Source organism: Seriola aureovittata, chromosome 3 (assembly GCF_021018895.1).
Source record: "Seriola aureovittata isolate HTS-2021-v1 ecotype China chromosome 3, ASM2101889v1, whole genome shotgun sequence".
In the NCBI taxonomy this organism is placed as follows: Eukaryota; Metazoa; Chordata; class Actinopteri; order Carangiformes; family Carangidae; genus Seriola; species Seriola aureovittata.
In genome coordinates this window covers 28,454,956-28,477,269 of record NC_079366.1, presented here as the reverse complement: position 1 = coordinate 28,477,269, position 22,314 = coordinate 28,454,956, and the positions used below count along the sequence as shown (strand labels likewise).

Sequence of the window (22,314 nt, the reverse complement as noted above, 5' to 3'; positions counted from 1 at the left end):
AAACATCTTTCCTTAAAAGCCAGGCCGTAAAAAGCAGACAATTTGTTTTTTTTCCCTAAATAACACTGGTCTAAAAAAAACTGGGTCAGTTCAGGACAGGTTAGTCGACGTCTCAAAGGCCGATTTTTGGTTCTTCTCCGGGGTGTTTCAACACTCTGATTTTGTGCAGCGCCGTTTCTTTGTTACACTTAAGAGGCGATTTAACGACACACCCTTCAACTTAAGGGTCTGTGCGTGTGCGTGTGCATGTGTGTGTGTGTGCGTGGGAGTCCAAACATCATTATAAACCTGTAACAGTGACATTAAACAGTTCCACTTCTGCTGCCACACTGGCAATAAGGTGCTTGTGGTTTCTTCTCACTTTAAAAAAAGGAAGAACAGGCCAAATATTCATAAAAGAAAAACTAAAAAATAATGTCACTTGTGTCAGAAATGTCTAAATAAGAATAAATCAAGTCTATAATGTTTTTTTGTTTGGGTTTTAAAGGTTCAGTCCTTGAGATGCATATAAAATACAACGTTTTTTTGACACAATATGATGTTTTTCTCACTGGGGATTCCATAGCAACAGAAATCCAATGTACCAATAAGGTTGTGGTATTTTATATTTAACACAGTGGTACATAAACACAGTGGAAATTAGATGTTTGAAAATGGGGCTGTGAGCAGCTCATGGTGTAACAGCTGGATTATCTTTCAAATTAAAAACACACCACGCGTTCCCTTTTTTAAATCAGGATGGCACATTTGACAGTAAAGGCGAACCGCTGCCTCCTACAGCTGACGCGTGACATTTCACTTCGTCTACTGACCGAACACACACCGCAGCGGACACACACTCTCTTCAGGAGTTCGCTGGTGATAAAAACTGCTCATTTTGATGATAATTGCTCGGAGCTCAAAACTCAGGGCTCCAGAGAGAAACTTTCAGTTGGTGCCACTTCATATTTTTCCTTAAAAATCTCATATTTATATGTGTCCATTTACACAATGATGAATAAAAATAAGCCACCATATTCGAGTTCAACTGCTTGACCTGTTCACACTTTAAAAAACAGGACAAATGCACAAAGCCAGCGAGTTCTCACACTTTGGCGTGAGGCAATAAACTGCCCTTTTGTGGCCTGGATGTAATTAACATAAATCAGTCATTAGCCTAAAAAGAGGAGCTGAAATTTGTGTAACATGTTCTGTTGGACAAACTATTCTTAGTTTTATTTTGTCCGGGCCATTGATCAAATTTGTGTAACATACATTTACCGCTGGCTAACTTTGCCTCCGTGTTATTCACACTACTCCTTTTCTTCAGGCCTTTTCATTCTCTAGTGCCAAACAGACAGATTTGTCAGATCTGTCATAAGGGAAGGCTGGCTTTATATTGATTGTCTGGAAGTGATTTTTAATGATTAAAAGACTTCAGCTCTCACTAAAGCTTGAATCTGCCGTATGGGAGATTTGAATATCCATTTGAAAACGGCACAATGCTGTTGAGGACTGAAATATCAGTGGTAACAAACAGAGACGTTCGACCTGGAGCCCAGGTATTCAACCTCGACCTCGAAGTGAACAAGAGCAAAGAGCCCTCTCCTGGCTTTAGCTGATGAGTGGATTCAGCTGCATTGTGGAGTCTGGAGGTCATTTCTTTGTTAAAGAGAACAGATCTCGTTCTGCACTTGGTCTTCTCTCTACAAAGGCCACTATGACTGCAATGTGACTTTCAGGGTCGTTTTCCAATGCCAAATTATTTGGCCACTTTTCTCTTTACAATTCAGATTAACTCCCGTAAATGCAGTAACTTCGACGTCAATCCAACAAAAAAAAAAGTCAAACTTTACCTTTTCCATCGGATCTTAACGCGGCCTCATTAATACGCAAAATTACTTTTAGCCGATTGCTCACACGTGATGAAAAGCAGCAGCCTCTCAGGTCTGCCTGGGTGTAATTCCCCTTTAATTCCCACGTTGCTCTGGTGTACTGTAGCTGATGCAGCTGACAGCGCCCAAATGCGTATTAGCGTGTATGTGTGCTCACCGCAGTGATGGGTGAATTAATCGACCAAGCGTGTGTGAAAACACGCCGTCTGGCCTCTCACTCTCTCTCTCTATTGCAGCACACAAACAAACTGTGTGGCCCCTCAAATACACACCTACACACACACACACACACACAGCTGTATTTCTTGCCATGTACCAATGCTTGAATTAGCACCTTTGTCCATGCCAGGCGAGCACGCATCCAGGCAGCGAGCCTGAGGAAACTTGTGCTGTTAACGGGCATGGCTGTGAATAATCTGAGGGAAAACAATATAAACACAAGTTGGAAACAAAAGAACATTGCCACTGTATCCACACACACACACACACACACACACACACACACACACACAGCTCGTTCCTAAGCTCACAGGCAGAAACTTGCTTTTGGATATTTCTCGACTTTCCTTCAGATTAAAAAAACAAACAAACAAAAAAAAAAAAACGGGTGATAAACAGAGATAGAAATTGGATTTTAGCTGGTATTTTTTCTTCTTTTTTTTTTGTCATTTTTTAAATAAAACCACCCCTATTCTCTTTCTTGTACGTACAAAAACGTAGTTCGATTGTACTCATACCGCAGGAAATAACACAGTGCAAACTCTTTGACAATCATCGGTTAACAAGGAGCCTTGGCAAAAACAACCACACAAAGGAAAAATTTTAAAGACACAAAAAAAGTAAACAAACTGAAATGGTTTTTTTTTTTCATCTAAGGGTCAAAAAGTCCGGGGGGGTCGGGGGGGAAAGGTTTTAGTCAAGCAAATCTTTTTTTGTTCTGTTTTAGTCTGGCTGACGAATCCAGCCACTAACGAATCGAAATGCCGTCCGCAGTCAGAATTCAGCAGCATTTCTCTCACGGCTGGTGAATCAGTTTCCCAGCATGCCCGGCAGGAGATAAAGAGCAGGGTAAGGTGGGGTCGGGCCGAGGTCAGGGGAGATCATAAACTAATGCCGATATACATATTAATATTCATTTCAACCCCCGACCTCATTAACCCCATGCTTTCAGAGAAGCTTTCCATCTGGCCGTCCAGATGAAGTAAAGCAAAAAAAAAAAAAAAAAAAAAAACCCAACTAAACAAAACAAAACAAAAAAAAAGACAAATAAAAAAAAAAGAAAGGGCTCTGTACAATCTCACTCAGCCTCCACTGAACGCTGCAGTTCGCCACGCATACATTCAATATCAAAACAACAGTGTTACTGGAGTTTGGGAAAGGAGACATCACTTTCTCAAAACAGGATTACCCTCCCGCCCCCCCTCCCCCCCTCCCCCCCGCCCCAGGGAATGTCTGTGATTGATTATGTAAGAAAAGGGCCTTAGTGACAGGACACACTTCTAAAAAACATAAAAAGTAAAAGGCTGAAACTATCAGGTTTCGAAAGGTTGCAGAGGGATGAGGAGGTTGGGGGGGGGGGGGTCGGCCTCCTCCCTCTGCCACCTTTCTGTCTCTGCCGTCTTTCTATCTCTCTCCACCGGAACAAGGAAGGAGAAACGGAGCGAAATGAGGCATTCTGGGCCGTGGAGAGAGACTGAAAACATGGACAAACGGAGGAAGGAAAGCAGAACAAACTGACCGAAAGAGGTGCAGAAGAAGAAACAGATCCCCAAACGCATGGCGGCTAGGGGATGGCGTGACAACTGTCATTACGACCACAGTGGCCACCGTTCTCTACTCATCGCCCACCAGAGAAATGCCATCCCTCCCTCCATCAATCTGTCCATCTGTCCATTCATCTATCTGTCCGTTCACTCACTCAAAACAAAGTGCTGCCGTCTCCTCCCGCCCCGTGGAGGGTCTCTGCTGGCGTGGCTCCGCCTCCCGCTTCGTTACTGTTGGCGGCCGCTGCCGCCGCTGCCGCCACAGCTTCCAGGGAGGCAGGGTCAAAGCCTTGATCTGCCCCCAGTGCGTCTGCCTCCATCTTCACGCTGTCGGCCAGGAAGGCGGAGTAGGCGTCGCTGTCGGCCATCAGCAGTTTAAGCTTGGGGATCCAGCTCTTGCGGACGACGCGACGGGCGTTGGTGCACATGTCGGCCGCAATGGCGTTCATCTCGCTCTCTTTAAAGCTCGGTGCGAAATTCTGGCAGTAAACTGGAGGAGGGAAGAGAGGAGAAAAAAGGAAAGAGAAAGGTAAAAAAACATGAAAGAAAAACAGCAAAGAAGAAGTAGAAGAAGAAAAGACAGTGAGGAGGTTTCAAAGCTGCAGCTGGCAAATTCTCACTGAGTGTGTGTGTGTGTGTGTGTGTGTCTCACATTTGACAGCGTGCAGGACTCTGTTGTCCAGCGGTTTACGACTCGGGTCGTTGGTAGAGGAGCGGATACCAGTCCCACAGCTGTTTGCCAGAGTGCTCCTACACAACGAAAAACACCCCAAACATCCCATCAACAACAGATATAATGTAAACATCAGAAAATCTTTACATTTTATTCTATGTACAGAATCTTTTGGGAAACAAAGGCAACTACAGGACATGCTGAAGTGCAGGCTGAGATACAGAAGTTAGTTGCATTCAAAAATCCAAATTTTCAAATGTGAGAATTGACTGCTTTTCTTGTTCTTACATTATTGTAAATTAAATATATTTAGATGTATATATATATATATATATATATATATATATATATATATATATATATATATATATATATATATATTGGATCAAACATGAGAAGCCGTTTGAAGACGTCTAACCCTTCAGCTCATGGGACGTTTTTTCACAATTTATGATGTTTCATAGATTAAACGATGAATTGATGATAAAAATATTAGTTGCAGCCCTGCACCCAAAAACACACTAACGGCATACACACACTAAGCTTCATTTATAGCACAAGTGTCATGCCATAGCAACTATCATGTATTTTAGTTCATGGTGTCAACCTTCACACATCTGTTTCCGCCTGCAGCCAACAACACAGACAGCGATCCTCACCAGTGACGGGGGGGTTTCTAACAGCAGCGTTTCATCCATCCTTCAATCCTCAGTCTGTCCCTCTGCCCCTGAGCTACCAGCCCCCTGAGACACGCTCACACCGTCACTCAACAAGCTGCAGTCCACAGGTCGGACTGAAGGCAAAGACACTTACACAGGTTTCCAGCTCAGGTCTGTGGCGTTCAGTGAATCCCACACACTGCTTGTGACAAACTTTGGTAACTCAGCTTTGTGTGTCTTTCTGTATTTTTAAACCTTGACGTTTATTATTCCTGTTTTCTGCTGTCAAAGTGAGAACTAGTTGTGCACAACACGACAGAGAGACAAATAAAATGCACTTCTTGACTTGTCTCTGAAAATTTACACTTCATTTAACTGGCTGAAACCACCATGAAATCATCATTTATTTTCACCTGCCTTTTCCTTGTCTGTTAGAAAATAAGTGAATAAATCTAGTTCTGGTGTTAAGTTTACACTCCACAACCAGGCAGTCCAGTTGAATGACAAGTACTTGGAACACACATCATCTTTAATTATAAATGACTCCATCGTCAAGCATTCAACGCATCAAGCCTCAGTTTCCAGTTGCACTGGATCCAACAGCGTGAGGCTTCATCAGCAATATACTGTACGTCCATGTTCCCGCTGCTCACAGACTGCACAAGCACATACAGTTCTCTGGCTTTACTACACAACGATTCACAAGCCAATCGTTTGGTCGGCCGAAGCGTGTCGGACACTGACCTGTCGAAGAACGCGGCCAGCAGGCGTCTGAGCAGCACTTTGTGGCGGGTGCCGGCGCTGACGTGGCAGTTCATGAGCTGGGCGCGGGAGATGAACACGGAGGTGCCGCTCACCAGCTCCAGCTTCTCGGCCGGGTCGCCCTCCTCGTACAGCTTCGGGTGGCAGCGGTTCCCGATCTGGCTGATGAGCTCGGCGGGCAGCGACGCCAGGTCCTGCCGGGACCGCGCCCCCCTGCCTCCCCGTCCGCCACCGGAGTCTGGGGCCAAGTCCGGCAGAGCCTCCACCCTCTCCCCGACCACTGGGGATGGTAGATCAGTGTTACATTCAGGGCTGGGTTTGAAATTTGACAACACCAGTGCCAGAGTTTCACAGTGGATACAAAATCTTACTGAGGACCATGAACGGGTTTTCTTTTTGTTCATTTGGGAAAAGCTGCCCAACGTTAAAACTAAATAAAACATTAAAATTTGCAAAATTATGATTTAAATCAATTAAAAAAGAACAAAAATTCACTTCCTGGTACTTCAGTTTGATTCTGATCAATAAAAAAACAATAAAAAAAATAATTCTCAATTACCAAATACTCCAATACCTCTTTAACAGATAATTACACCATGTTCTCGGGGGAATACCTGCCTCTGTGCACATTAAGACAATTTAAATGCACACATAGTGGAGTTCAGCTCAAATTAAATTACTGTTATGAATCCATATGTTGATGAGAAAATTAATTACCAATGTCAATTAGTGCACAGAAGCAAACAATAAAAAGAAGCCCTCTAGCCAAAGCCCTATTAACTTTTGCTTCAGATATATTTAATAAATGATTAAATAAATATTAATCAAAATATTCAATGAAAACATTTGAGTATGTAACCATGGTGTGAATGAGATAGTTCAGTCCAAAGTGTGTGTTTAAAGGACTGTGACACAGAGACAATTACACTCCACTTTGCACTGGATGTTCCTCTGCCTCGATTCAACGCATTAAACTCCTCTGGTTTATATCCCAAAGTGTTTTATTCATTCTTTATTAAGTGGAAAGCAGAGAATGGAGTCAGGCTGGATATCAGACTCTGAGCATTTCTGTTGTAGCTCAACCTGGACCACCGACTTAAAAACACCTTTCAACCTATGACCTTTAGATCAAAACAACAGGTAAAACAAAACTAATTGAATTCTAAGAAATTTGATGACACTGTTCACCTTAAGACACATCTCTCCTGTATTTTGAATAAACTTTATAGCCATATTTAATTCCGAAAACCTTTGAATAATTAAACTGAAACAATCCGTAAGCTTAAAAGAAAAAAAAAAGGCAGGATCCACAACTTTCAGTGGTTTCAGTGTTTTGAACATTTCGTTCTCCTCTGAAAAAGTTTTGGATAAACAACGTCTACAGGATTCGTATTTGTGAACACGCGACGGTGAAAGGTTTCCAGAGATCAGACGACAGAAACTTTGAGATCCACATGAAAACACAGTAACCTCGAGCTGAACTCATCTGCTGTCAGAGCTCACCTGCTGCGCCGGCGTTCAGCATGCTGTACATGGTGTACATGTTGCAGATCTGTCTGTACTGCTCCTCGGCGCTCTCGTCCGCTATGTCGTCCTCCTCCTCGTCGTCGTGGTAACTGATGGGCGAGTCGCTGGTGTACATGCTCAGCGTGCCCGGGCTCGTGCCCTCGGGGGTCCCGCCGTTGTTGTTGTTATTGTTGTTGTGGTTACTGTTGAGTCCGACTCCTCCCACCGAAGTGGCGCCGCCGCCCACCATGGCGGCGTTGGCTGCAAGTCCACGCCCAGAGGCATCATGGGTAGTGTTGTTGGAGGAGGTGGAGGAGGAAGAGGAGGAGGAGGAGTAGCGCGCAGCCTTCCTCATCCCACCTCCTCCGCCCCCTCCAGACCCCCCTCCCCCGTCACGGTTGCCCCCTTCCCACAGCCGCTTGGCCACAGGGGTGCAGACCACCGAGTAGGGAGAGCTCTCCTGCTGCGGAGGAGAGAGATTCCAGGTCATTACTAACAACTAACAATCAACAAACAGAAAATATAATATAAGTTTTCCCTGCCACCGAATGCAGCAGGAGCAGGTGGTGGCGATTGTCTCTTGGCAAGAGCTTCAGCCATCGTCGTCTTTATAATACAAGAGGTTATAACACGTCCTCTGAGCGCTGCTACGTCTTCAGGGCAGCTTAGAGTTGCTATCAGGAAGTGACAAGACAGGTTGGGGCTAGCTGGTTAGCGTGCTAACGTCAGAAGAAAAGACAAAACATCAGCATTGACGTCGCTCCCTGCCTCTGGCGGAGTTTGATGCTGAACTCACGTTTCTTCTTGACTGGTAAGTAAACAGCTGTTAATGCTAACGTTAGCCACGTAGCAATAGCATAACTTACAAATAGCTCCTTTAGGCTTCACGTAAAAACAAACAGAGGCAACAATTCAAGCATGTATCTGAGAGAGGAGCCACATGTTCAGACAATGACTGAGTAGTTTGACTGATCATGAGAGGAGACGCGTCAGGAATTGTTCGATTCTGCTCAGATTTTACCTGAAAAGTGTTGATATTCAATGCTAAGCTCACTTGCTAAATTGCAGCATCTGGTTAAAGAAGCTCTCTCCAGTATTTTCTACCTTTCTGACTCAGAAACGCTTGAAACGTCTCATTAAAATACAGATTCTCTAACGGCAAGCAAATCAAAAATAAAGGAAAAACGAAAGCCTGTATCATCGTGATCAGTTTTAACAAGATTTCAGATTTTTTAAAAGTAACAAATCTGCTGAAAACAGCAGGAAATCTGTACATCTGATGCTATGTGCACATCTAAATCAAACGTACATGATGATCACACTGCCTCTTCCTGTGTAGTGAATACACTGATATGCAGATTAGCACCTGACATCACATGGCATCTATTTTTGAGCAGCCAACAGATGCTTTCCTCTGAGGTAAATTACAAGACACAGGTTTCTCCAGTTTCTCTTTTACCTGCATTTTAACTAGACTCCAATCCACGCATAGATTTTCTTATATATAAAGATTTACAATGCTCTATCCACTGTTTGAGTGGGCAAGTTAAAATCAAACTTTCAGAATACCTGATTAATAAAAGCACCACTGAAAGCTCAAGTTTGAATGAAAACGCATGCTGTATTAAAATCAGATAAAAAGAGCTATTGAAAGGTACAGTACATTTCTTGAAAAGATTCTAGCTCGCCTTTATTTTCAATAGAACACATGAAAAAGTCATTCTGATGTTTGAATTAAGCCACAATTATGCAACATCAAATCATCACTACAATTTGAGCTACTCTAACACCAACCGCTAATTAATATGGATGGAAAATATGATCAAAACAAACCATACTCTTCTGTCAGTATTGAGGCTCTTCACCTCCTCCATTTAAAGCTCCTATAAAGTGGTTGAATGAACACAATTTAAATAACCTCTGACCTGCAACATAATTTATTTCCTCGCCTGAAAAAAAAAAAAAAAGAAAAATTATGGCTGTTTATGGTATATTTCAGAACTAACCTTCAGGTTATGATCATCAAAAAGTATGGATATATCAAGTTTTATAAGTAAGCTTTCCAGCTGCAACAAGTAAATGGCTTTTTTTGTCACTTGAGGTACTGGGAGCAGGCTCGCCTTGAAAGTCTATTAAAGCCTTTTCAAATCGCAAACTCAATGAAACACCTACTCATGATGCTCTGCTTCAAATAACGTTAAGAGCGAATAATGATTGATTCTCTTCTCAGGCCACTTCACACCTCAGAGCTGTTAATTACTGCACCAAAGCGACACTTTGGCGGCTGCTTTGGAAGACATCAGAAGACGGAGCCTACCTGCTGTGGCTGCGGGCCGGGCTGAGGTGTGCTCGCTGTCTGTTCTGTCTTCACTTTGGACACCAGGGGGAGGGGCGTCAGGCAAGAGGAAGGCCTTCCGGCGGCTGTGGCGACCACGCCGACTCCGCCCCCTCCCACCGTTTGAGTGACGGGACTCTGAGGCTCAGAGGGCGGGGTCTCCTCAGTGTGGAGACCCTGGGAGTCACAGCTTGGAGATGAGACCTGCAGGTGTGGTGACATAAAGAAGGATCAAACTTTTGTTTCATACAATTACCAATGAACATAAACATAATTTTACACTTCTCAGATTCATGCACGTTTAAAATGTAATAATTCCTCCTCCTAAGTACAGCTGGATATTAAACCTCGATAGGTTTGGTATCGACTGACACGTGTCTGTAGCAATAAGAACAGAAAACTGCACCAAAATGTGGAATACTCAGCTCCTAAATTCAATCAACATTTACACAGGTAAAGTTACTGTACACCTGCTAGCAACACATGAGGCTTTTTATGTTTAAATTATTTAATTTAAACATAAAAAGCTGATAATTACCATAGCTTTATTAGCTGATAATTATTTAAAGCTAAATATTTTTAAAGAAAATTTGGTTCCAGATTCTCAAATGTCAGAATTTGCTGCTTTCCTCTTTTATATGAATGTAAATTGAATATATTTTGTTCATTTGAGGGTGTTGCATCACAATGGGCTACTATTTTCTGACTAACTAATTCATTTATTTATTTGGAAAACAGCAGCTAAATTAGTCATGATTATATTTCTCAAATAAGGTGTTAAAAATGTTTGTTTTTGGTACCTAACCCAACCAAGCAGCTCAAACATTCGTCTGTACAAATTTAACTTCTTTTATTACGATACGAGCTGATTTTTAGTATCGAACTCAGATTCCTAAAATTCTTTGGTGGCTTGCCAAGGTCGCTGGTGGGGTAGAAAACACCACCATGTCTGATAAATAACATTTTAAGACCAGCAGCAACTTAATTCATGCTCCAGTAGCAGATCCTGTATTTTTCCCCTCAGATGCTTCGTGTAATTCGTGGCTTTTATCATCTTAACTCTGTGTCTGGGGGTATGAAAGGCTACATTCAAGGAAATCAGTTTCTCTCATTAATATGCAGATTTATGCAGTAAGGCACTCCAAATGTAATCAGATCTACAAACACAGACACCCCCATGACAACATAACGGCACGCATAATGTCACACACAACAGGTGCCATGGTGGCAGCACAAAAAATGTAATCATACTCATGTCTGGCAGATTCTCTCTCCATGATTACGATTTACAGGATTTGTAATATGTAGAAATTAGTGCTACATTAGTGCTAATGTACTTATGACCTCTTTACCAACACTTCTACATCTGGATTCATTAATCACTGTACATCAAAGCTTCATCGGCTAATTTCTACCTTGAGGAAAAACTCTGTGCCCTTCTCCATGATCTGCTGGATCTGGAGGAAGCCGGCGGTGTACATGAGCAGGAACTGGTCTCCAACGTTCATGCTGAGGCGTCCTGTGTAGCAGAAGGCCAGGATCTGCTGGAAGCTCTGCGGCTGCACGGCCGGGGGCAGCTCCACCACCGAGCTCTTCCCCCCGGCGTTGAACAGATCCCGGAAGTAGGAGCTGCTGGCTGCCAGAACTGCACGGTGGGCCTGAGGGGGCGAGGAGCGGCGAGAGGTGAAGTCGCAAGGGTGAAAAAGATATGAAATGGAGCTGATGTGTGCAGAATTAAAATCTACAGAGTTGCTTGAGTGCAGTGCAGTAAACCCAAACCACAGATATGTAGCGGAAGGTTGGCTTCATCTCAGCTGCCTGACAAATATTTACAGTAATCTCACTTTGATGGAGTTTTTCTTCAACTGCAGAGAGAGGCAGGTAATTTATTTCTGAAAGTATTGACCACATCAAAATTGTATCCAACTGTAGAGGAATCATTTCCCATTGTGTTGCAGTAACTTCTGTAACACAGCCAAATCTCAACTCTTGGCCTTACAGAGTGAAATTGTATTGAACAGTGGCAAAGCCAAAGATTTATGTCTCTAGTGAGAGGTGGCCAGATGGAGCTCGGGAAAAATCTATTGGAAATTATTTAAAGCAGGATTCTGGCCATTTTTGACCTGGACCATATTTTCCCGTCTCACCAATTAAACTGAGCAAAATTTTGTCAATACCTCTATTGTGGAACTAATTACACCAACACTGTAGTCCTACAGGACCAGTGAGCACTCAACAAAATAAGACCAAAGCATGTTGTCTGAAATTATTTAAACGCATTTCTTTATTTTACAGTTTCAATTCGACTTCTCCTTCGACCACTAATTTCTCTGGTTTGGGGGAAAAAAAACCCCAATCTAAATAAAGTTGGAAATATTATTTAAACCACAAACAACTTTAGCATCTCAAGCTTTAAGATTTCAATGTGACTTTAGGCTTATTGTCTAGCAGGTAAGATGACCAACGTTCCAGAAAAAAAAAAAATGAAGCAGTTCTTTCACAAGTGTCAGTTTTTCGTCACCAGCGACAAACTGTGGTCACAGTGCGCAGCTCCCATGTGAAGGTGTCAGTAAGTCTGAATGCAAATAATCATCCTCAAATAGAAAACGGTTAAAACTCTTCCCGCACCTTGAAGGCGTGTCCCTTGACGACCACGGAGACATCACAGTAGAGGCCCTGCAGCCGCTGTTCGTTCAGACACTCCAGGACGTTGTTGCCAAAGTTAGGGATCGCCATCTGCAGCGTCTGAGCCATAACGCTCTGCCCAGCACCACAGGGTCTGCAGGAGACAGAAGAGGAGAAGTTAGAGCTGAAAGGCTAGAAAGAGAGGAATGGATGGGAGATATGTGAAAGAAAGGTGAGATACGACGATTGAAGGGAAGGTGAGGAGGAAATGGGTAAACGGAGACATCAGAGAGGTGATGAGGAAGCGAGGACAAGACGAGACAGAGCACGTTCAAGGAAGGAAGGAAACAGTTAATGAAGCAGTGATGAGACGAGGATAACAGAGTAAAGAAGAAGATGTGAAAAAATTCAGACTAGACGAAAATGGGGATGGAGGAAAGAGACTTAAAATAAAATAAAGGAACAGGGTAAGTCAAGTGTATGATGATTAATGAATTAAGTATTTGGTAAACAACTTTAATTCAAAACTCTGAGTTCCAAATGAATCCGAATGAAAGAGAATTCGGGGCCACCAGCGACAGTTATATAAGCCGGCTTTCTCTCTTTTTTTCCCCCCTCAGTTTTAACCGTGTTTCATTACATCTAATTCACAGTTAATAAACTGTTTGGTGGTTTTTGGCCTACTTTGTTGTTTTCTCGTCTCTCCTTCTCAGTCAAAACACAGTCGCTTACATAACACATCCATTTCACTCGTCTTCATCACCATCCAACAAAAGAAGCCTGTGATGAAGAGTGCAGGAACTGTCAAACCAGTGGCATAAAAAATACATAAACAATCTCTAAAACCATCTTTGTCTTGGGACTGGAAGCATCACTTTGGAGAGGCCCCTTTATTTTTTGTTAATAAATGCACAATACATTTACATACACGGAGCAGAAGTAAACGGATGAGAACAAAGGCGAGTCACTTCACTACTGAGCAAACACATTTTACACAAAGATCATGATCTCCAAATGATAGACGGCATGCAAGCTTGGCGGACACACGCAGAGTAAATCATCATGGGGACAGTAGCTGGTAGTAGTAGATGACGCTGAGCGCTTACGCTGGCTACAACCCAAAACAAACCACTAATAGGAAACAATAAGCTGGTGATTAGTCTTGTTCTTCCACCGGGAGGAAGACTCGCAGACGAGACCTAGTAACCTAAACAGTAGTCTGCTGTAGCACCTTTAGTTCTCCTTGTAAACGTTTGGGGTGGGGTGGGGGGGTAACAGAGAAGACACGTCAACTGACATGTCAGTTTTTACAACTTTGACCCAAAACGAACTTGAAGACGACGACGTCAGACTGACTTAATGAGAATAAGAAAACATTTATCTGATCTGATGTTGTCAAGTATGGAAAATGTCTACAACTCTGTAGATTGCCTTTAGTCAAACCCACACATGGAGTGGGTTTCGGTGAGTACACAAGTCTTCACACCGTTCCAATACCATGTAATTTACCAATACACGTTATAATTTCACACCCAGATAAATCAGCAGTTTTCTCGGAAATCAATGCTTCTTCACTGCTCTAAAAAAAAGTACCCTACGCACGAAGTTATGCTGGGCAGCCACACGTAACTACTGTTTTAGAGCAGCGAAGAAGAAGAATATTTCCAGTAAATAGTGCAATGTTTGCAAAACGTCTGCAGTCTTGCAACATGTGACACTGGGAAGTCCCACCAGTATGCAAGGCTTTAGTTTCATGTCAGGACAACTAGTGTAGGGACTATTATTTATTCCTAAAATGATTTGTTTTTTATGACCGACAGTCAAATCAGATAATAAAAGAACTTTTCTATGGCATTCTTGTATCTGCTCATGTTTTACAAATTGTTTGACCTGAGCCGCACGATACAACAACGACAGCAAACATACAACACCCCATACGGGGTTAGTACTATACAGCATGGTAAACAATCGGTCCTTAGTATCAGCCGATACTGATTCCACTACCTGAAATTGTGTATCAGGAAGGAAAAACTAACACCGGAACAGAGACGCACCCGCCTACAAGTCATATTCTCCAAATGTAAAGGGAAAATACATGTTTGATACAGAACCCAGCAAAAATCACATCATCATCAGTATCTGCCAAAAATAATCGCAATATTATTTACAATAAATTAAACCGTAACCGTGATCAGCTCCTGTATGTACAGTCAGCTTTATCCAATAAAAATGAATCTTGTCAATTAAATAGAAGTTGATCAACTAATCCCATACAATTCAGTTGTCATTATACTTGCAGACAACAAAACATACAGTAGTCTCCAACACTAATCATTTCAGCACCACACATGACCGTACTACAATCATAAAAAGTCTATTCTAATTTACAAAACTAATTAACTTAAAAATCACTCTACATGTACACACAGACGTCAAACTGCATTCACAGTTTAATATTATGTGTGTTCCCAGTCATTTTAGGTTGTAAAATAAAAAATAGGTCACCTGAAAAAAGGTTTAACACATACATTCATCCGTCACACTGGACTGTGTGATAATAGCAACTCCGTATACGACCGACTTTCATCTGCAACCTCAAGTGTTTCACACATAATTCCTGGAGAAATCTGATTTAGTTGGTGATTTGTAGAGCTTAAAAACATGCAGTCAAACAGAACGAGAGCACAATGACAAATGCTGGAAAAGAAATATTGCTGATGTGTGGGGTTCAGCCGGGGTGAAGGAAGAATTGTACAGTAACTTATCACAAGTGTAACAAAAACAGTGGGAATCCCGCTGACAAGCTGTGCACTGGTTTCATTAAACTTCACTGATTGGCTGTTGTGACTGTTGCACTGAGGTCTTCTTGGAGACCCTGGGCCACACAGCTCGAGTCAGCTGTTTTCAGCCAAACAACCACATCCAACCTGACTTAGTCTGAATGGGATGCTGGGAAATGTAAACACAATCTACTCACAGCACAACTGGCCTTACACACTATTAAAACTATTATTTAACAACAAAACCTACTGGACTCGACATTGTAAAAAAGCCAAAGATTAAAAACAATTGCGATGCACCACTTTGGTGGGAAATTAGAGATTCCAAATTGAGAAAAATTGAGCGGAGACAAACCTTATTTAAACCCATTTTGTTTGATGTCTGGTGGCATATTTTCCTTTTTCTTGCATTTAACAGGCCGAATGTAAACAGCTTGACCAAGCGTCTACAACACAGTTGGACAGTAATACATTCATTTTAAGTTAAACGCCAACTTTTGCTGTTTCTTCGTCAAACATTAAGGTTTTTTTCAAGAGCCACCATCTCATATTGACGTTCAGAGGGGGAAGAGGCGGAGATGCAGGTTTTTCCACTTCCAAAATAAGCAGTGTGCAGCGCAGAAATACCTTGAACCTTTGTTGATCTGTAGTAGGTGGTGACAGCTTTAATGTTATCTGAACAACTAGGCATGACACATCATGACAATGTCTCCCGTTACAAAACTGTACTTCTAGCTCACATTCAATACACAGCACAAAAAAAACCCAGTCTCTAGTGGTTGTTGAAAGTCCTTTTGGGAAACTTAGACAAGACAGGTATAGAGAAAGCAAGGTCAACAAAATAAGTAAGTTGCAACTCCTCACAAAAACACTACCTGCACCTGGTGTGCAATAAAACGTCACCAAATTATAAAACTAGAGAATAGAGTCCTCAGGTGGATTTTTTAACTTTAAATCCAAACTCATTGAGTGGAGCTGCTCCTCGGCCAACAATCAAAGACAGTGGTTGTACTGACAAGCTTCCAGGTGTGAAGTGAAACAGAGTGTTACTGTACTGTACTGTACTGTGCACGCTCTGCAAACTTCCTATCGTTGAAAACTAAAGCTGAAAAAAAAAAAAAGGGGGGGGGCTAAAGCAATGCTGAGCTCCTGCCTTACGCCCACGTGAGGGAAGCGCTGAGAATAGGGGGCCATCTGCATTTCATCATAATTAATTTTTAGGTTTATTGCAACTAATTAATTTTGATAGATACAGGCACAGTTAGTGATGCACTGGGTTACAAGAGAGACTAAAGCATGTCTATTTACAACTCCAGTGCTGCACATTTCATTAACAGTGTTTTGATTTTATTCTGAAATCCTGAAATTCTGCACAAATCTCTACACAGCTATGGGTAAAATAAGTACTGAATATCAACATCTGCGTTTCCTACAGCAACAAGCAACTCAGTTGAAATAAGATACATGAAAAATTGCCAAAATGCTAATATTAGTGTGTGTATTAATTGTGTAAACTTCCCTTATAATATTATTAAGCTTAATTAATTGGACAGCCCTATTCTGAACAAAACAATTAAGACCGCTTATTGGACTGGGAGCATTTTGTACTATTTGAATTGAATTCCCATTCCCATCATGTCAAAACACTATTAGCGCCCAAGTGTATAAATTACAGTTGAGTTTTCTCCTTCTTATTTTGTTAAAATCAATAAATAGTCTGACGAAGTCAGTGTTTGCTTGCCAGTGTACCTTGACATTATTGTGCTTTGACAGTTTGTGCCGATGTAAAAAAAAAAAAAAAAAAAATCAATATGCATTACATTAATGTAATTATAATTCAACAGAAGTGGTTCAGAGTGATATTTTTTCCATGCATTTTGGGCTTCATCCAGGATTTGTTTACATACATTACTCCTACTTTAATTAGTGCATCTTGATCTCAGTGATACTGGTGATTACTATCTAAGTGTACTGATAGAGCAGCAGGATCCTGATTAAAAGTTGCTAGTTTTGACCTCTGAACTGGCTGTGGGGGGAAAAAAAACTAGGAACTAAAAATGCATGATGTGCACCGCCTGCTCCCTTACATCTGCACTTCCCGTGGCCTTGAGCAAGAAACTGAACCGCTAAGTGTCCCAGTGGAGCTTCTCAGCAACAAATACTAGATGCCTGTCGTTGTTTCCAGGTGTAAATATGTGCAATCATATGAATAATAAGCAGCCAGTTGCTAAGACAAAGCATTTACATGAAGAAAATATTCCATCAATAATCAAACGGAAAAACAAACGCTCTGATCACACCAAAAAGTAGAGAAACAGAAAGGTCTACAGTTATGCTAATATTCACAACAGGACACCAGAATTAGTCATGAAATCTGAAATTGCTCAAGGGTATTTTGGTAGCCTAAAAGCAAGTTTTTCTCTCCCACACAAGGAGCTGCTTGCCTGATTTGATTTCAACACACTGCAGAGCACAGAGATGTCAACCAAGGACATCCTACCAGTCACCTTTTCCTCCTCACAGGTCAGAGAGGTCACAACAACTTCCAGGAAACATAAAGGGGAGTTAATTCACACCACTTGACCCTTGCCCTGCAGTCCCCATGTGCCCCATTATATGCTCTGACTCCATGCTAAACTGTGTGTGTGTGTGTGTGTGTGTCTGTGTGTGGGTCCTCCACAACTTATTTTAAATTCACCTCCTGTGCCACAAACTCTGGATTACTTTATACAGACTAACCACATGCTGTAGCTAACACCCAAATACCAAAAAAAGTAACTTGATCACTGCAGTCACCTTGCAGGCATAAAGTCAACTCAAGCACTTATTTGACTCAACACTAACACAAGCTTTTGATATCAACATCAATCACTACCTAATCATACTCAGTTTCCTGGTTTAGGGAGGTTAAAGGTGGCCTGTTAGCAAGTAGCAAGCTAAAGCTAAGGCTAATACTGACATTAGTAAAACACTTCACCTATGCATTTAATTCGTAAACACTCCTTTAAATTACGTGTAATAAATTCCAGCCTTGTGTGGCTTTTAGTTTAAAGGGCATTTAAGACTGGAAATGCTGTATTTACCGACACTCGTGGGTAGACAGGCACCAAAATGTGGCTATGGTGTAGCCTCCCTTGAGCACGACCAGAGCTGAAACTTCAAAAACGGAATATTATTTATACACATCAATTATACATCAATTAATCTCACATGAAAGTCTAGCAGAGCCGACGTCTCGCCGGTAGACGCGTCGGGAGAGAAAGAACCCACCACCAGCGGGGCAGCAGGGCAGTCAGAGCGGGCAGAGAAGCTCTCGGTGCCCCGCCGTGTGCCAGCCTCGATGCCCGGTAGGATTTGGGAGTCCTCGGCTGGCCCGGGCCGGTGTGTGCGTGCGTTCCGCGGAGGGAGGGAGGGAGGGAGGGAGGGAGGAAAGGAGGGAGGGGGTGGCAGCGGAAAAGGGACAAAAAAAAAGCGAGCTCTTCTCCTCTATTTTGTGTGTCAACTCCCCCCCTCCAGCACACACACGTTTATCGTCCGAGGAACCGTGGGGAACGAAATATAGCCACAAAAATAGTCGCGGGGGATAAAATATTCAGCAGTTCACCGCTCTCCCCGTCTCCCGTTGTTCAGTGTCAGCGCGGTGTGATGTCCGTTTAGACCGAGTTCCCTCCTCCCTCCTCCGGACGAATGGCAGCTACCGATACGGGACAGACACGCGTTGTTCCCCTCCAAAATGTCGCTTGTGATATATCACAGCGAATAAATTATTTATTAAATCCCCACCAAAAAGGAGAGCCGGGGAAGCCATATAGGCTACATTCACTTGGCTGAACTCCAATGTGAATCAGTGTGTTAACGTTATTATTATTTTATTTTTATTTTTACCGGAGCGGAGGGGGGGGGGGGGGGGGGGGGGGGGGGTCTATAGCGGAGGGCGATTCAGGCACTCCATCTTTAGCCGACATCAACAGGTCATCCCGGGACACAAATGCGCTGCAACTGTGGGCGAGACAGACGGATGGATCCGGCATGGCGAGGGGAGAGAGAGGATAGGAGGGGGAAAGGAAAGTAGGGGGCTGGCTGTAAAATCTTAACCCGTTTACCGACAGGACACCATGATTATTGGGAGAATCAACGGCTGTCTGGTGTTTTTCAAATGCAGCATGGCACTTGGGGAAAAAAAAAAACTGGCTCACTACCAAAAACACCCAGTAGTTTTGGAGAAAGTTCAGGAATGTGGGAGAAAGAAAGAAGAGCCGAGGGGGGGGGGGGGGACTCATCAAGTCACTCACCGATGGGAAAGGGGGGACAGCCCGCGGCGGTTAATGAGTGAAGCCGGTGAAGTGGTTAAAGTTTGGTCTGTCCCCATCAGCCCATCCCCCATAGTAGCTAGCAGAACTTTACCACCTCCCTCCCCTAAAGAAAAACAATTAAAAAAAAAACAATAGCTTAACCCCCATTCACTTCAACACACAACCGCAGACCATACAGCACTCTATCCAAATTCACATCCGAATACAAGAAGCCCAACACACACACACACACACACACACACACAGTTCGGGACTCGGACGACCGACCGACTCGTCTCGCCGGCCGAGCCCGAACCGTTGTACTCGGTGACCCGCCGTGCTCAACTCACCCCCTCGGCTGTTTATCCGTTGGAAAGTGTTTCAATGGAGGAGCAGCAGCAGAAGAAGCGGTCTAGTGTCTCCCTCCGCCTCGCTACAGGCAGCCATTCATTGTGACTGTATGCTGTGTGTATCTGTATACTGTGTGTGAGTGTGTGAGTGTGTGTGTGTGTGTGTGTGAGAGAGTGTGAGTGAACCAGCAGCCGGAGCACGCACACAACTCATGCATACACATACATACCTAACACGTGCGCGCGCGTGCTCGGGCTCTCGGGCACGCACGCACACACACATGCAGGCGAGGAGGAGAGCGCAGAGCTATCGAGGGGGGGGGGCAGAGGAGCAGAGCGGGGATTTTTTTTTTCTTTTTTTTTTTTTTTTTACTCTCCCAGGGGTTGCAGACAGATCGCAGAGCTACCGATCGACCAGACAGACAGACAGGTAGACAGACAGGTAGACAGACAGACAGATGGGGAGGCAGCCTGCATTTTCTCATTACTTTCACCAGTGCTGTAACGAATTAACACTGCACCTTATGTTTTGTAATTCCATACCAATTGTGAATCATGGTAAATTGGGTGTGTGAATGTGACTGCAACCTAATCCAAAATTATTATAGGTGCTGTCAAAACCTAATCTTCCTCTAATAAACTTTTTTTTCCCCATTAAACTCTCACTGGTAAATTCATGTCAGCCATGTGTGTGATAATCTAACAGTAAAAATAAAGGTGAGTTTACCTTGGTGATTGACACAATATAGACCTGAATAAATCCTCACTTTTGTCACCAAATCCCTTAAATAGCAGGCTGAAGGTAAATTATAGGCTCACTCCACATTCAGTTTGTTTTCCTCAGCATTACTAAAAATAACTTGGCACAGACACAATCATTTGGATGAGTAATAGCAGGAAAGTTGACTTGAACGTGGAAATACTGAGATATTTATCCAGTCAAAACAATGGTGTGACATCTCAAATGGATGTTGTTTAGGTTGTATGTGTTAATTAGATGTTTTATAATATTTATTTTCATTTCATTTATATTATAGAATATTATTTTATAAGACTAAATGTGACCAGAAACATTATTTTTTTGGCGGGGATACAGTGTAACGAGTAATGGTATTAAAAGTAAAAGTAATTAAAATACATTTACCAGAGTAATAGATTACACGTTTGAGCCCAAGCACCGCTGCGGGCAGGTAGACAGGCAGCGTCCCCAGCCGACCCGACTGTCTGAGCCCCACCCACTAGTCCACCCACCCACTCACTCACTCACTACTCACCGGGGTGTCTTCTCCCTTGGGTGGTGTGGAAGCGACCGACTCCCTCCTGCCCGACACCGCTCGGACCGTGAAGCCGGGAGGACGGGCGGTTCGATCCCGCTGTCTAACGTGTGTGATAGTGCGTCTAGACTCCGGGCAGGTGAGCCCTCCGGGGCCTCCAGGCGCTGCGTACAGTGAATACTAAACAGGATGAGACTGCATTCAGGCACGGCACTGCGCTCCCGCTCTCTCTCCCTGTCATGCCAAATACTATTAACTCTATAATTCTCCTGTGTCAGATGTATAGCGCCACGCTCTCTGGGCGTTTATAGTCACAGCGCCCCCATCCAGATGTTCAGGCTTGTGTGCATCATACAGTAGAGCCAGATTTTTTTTTTTTCCCACCCACAGCCATCCATGTCCCGTTTTATGGGAACTGGGTACAAACCACTAAATAAAACAAGATGATGGTGGATGTTCTAGTTTTAAATGTGGAATACTTGGTTTTCAATGTTGTGCATTTATCCCAGACAGGCTAATGTATGTGAGACAGGGCAAGTGTTGCATGTAAATGAAGCAACAAACCCCCAACCACCTCCCTAACCTTTACAATAAAGGGTTTATCTCTTTTTTAATATTTGGATTTTTCATATTTTATTTTTTCAACTATTCAACTATTCTTGAATAACTTCTATAAACTTGGAGATAACTTCTGAAGCCTCTGTATTTTGATTATTTTTGCCTTGTGTTTGGTCAAATTTAAACACACTGAGAAAACATATTATAAACTAATTCTACTTTCTTATTTGTAGTTAGTTCTTTATGTTAAGTAGCAGTACAGAAGTAGTTATTATCAGCAAAAAAAAAAGTAACAAAAGTAAAAGTATGCAGCATGACTGTGAACTAAATGCAAGGTAGTCAAGTATGAATTATAATATTTGTGGTGGAATAGAGTTAAAAAGTTACATAAACTTAAGTATAATTAATAAATCAGGATTTGGTTCCATTACACCACTGGTGTTAAAATCACAGGCACCTCCTATAGGGGGCAAATATGAGCTGCTGGGCTCCTGTAGTGACCCCCCCCCCAGTCCTCCCGTGCAATTTGTACAGTTTCTGTTTGTTGTTTGTGTAGAGTTACTATGGCCAAAGGTTTAATGTGTGCTAATTTGCTTTGATATACAGTGTTATTTCAAGAACATGCAACATACAGGCACAAAAAGGAAATATGGTGTTCTTAAAACAGGATTTTTGACTCTGTGACTCATTCATCTGGACAGGTGAAGCAGCTCCCGCATTTTGGATCCTATCATGTCAGCTGATGCTTAATGGTGAATAATCCCAAAGATTTTTTTTAATTTAACAAACTTGGTAACACACAGTAACTCTGCAGCTTTCAGGGCCTCAGTAGTTCTGAAGGTCTGACATGTGCCAATAATAAA

The 22,314-nt window shown here is 42.7% G+C and overlaps 1 protein-coding gene across 1 annotated transcript in view; it reads right to left on the bottom strand.

The window, feature by feature from the left end:
* The window catches only part of nacc1b (nucleus accumbens associated 1, BEN and BTB (POZ) domain containing b), a 27,858-nt gene extending 9,038 nt beyond the window's left edge, over positions 1-18,820 (bottom strand). Inside the window, exons 1-8 of the mRNA XM_056371592.1 lie at positions 18,188-18,820; positions 12,201-12,351; positions 10,988-11,230; positions 9,555-9,776; positions 7,235-7,697; positions 5,714-6,011; positions 4,290-4,387; positions 1-4,127 (exon numbers count right to left, since the gene is read on the bottom strand). The exon at positions 1-4,127 is cut by the window's left edge and continues 9,038 nt beyond it. Coding sequence (XP_056227567.1) covers positions 3,793-4,127; positions 4,290-4,387; positions 5,714-6,011; positions 7,235-7,697; positions 9,555-9,776; positions 10,988-11,230; positions 12,201-12,326 — 1,785 coding nt within the window. The 5' untranslated portion in view covers positions 12,327-12,351; positions 18,188-18,820 and the 3' untranslated portion in view covers positions 1-3,792. The remainder of the gene's footprint in view (positions 4,128-4,289; positions 4,388-5,713; positions 6,012-7,234; positions 7,698-9,554; positions 9,777-10,987; positions 11,231-12,200; positions 12,352-18,187) is intronic.
* Positions 18,821-22,314: the final 3,494 nt, after the last annotated feature.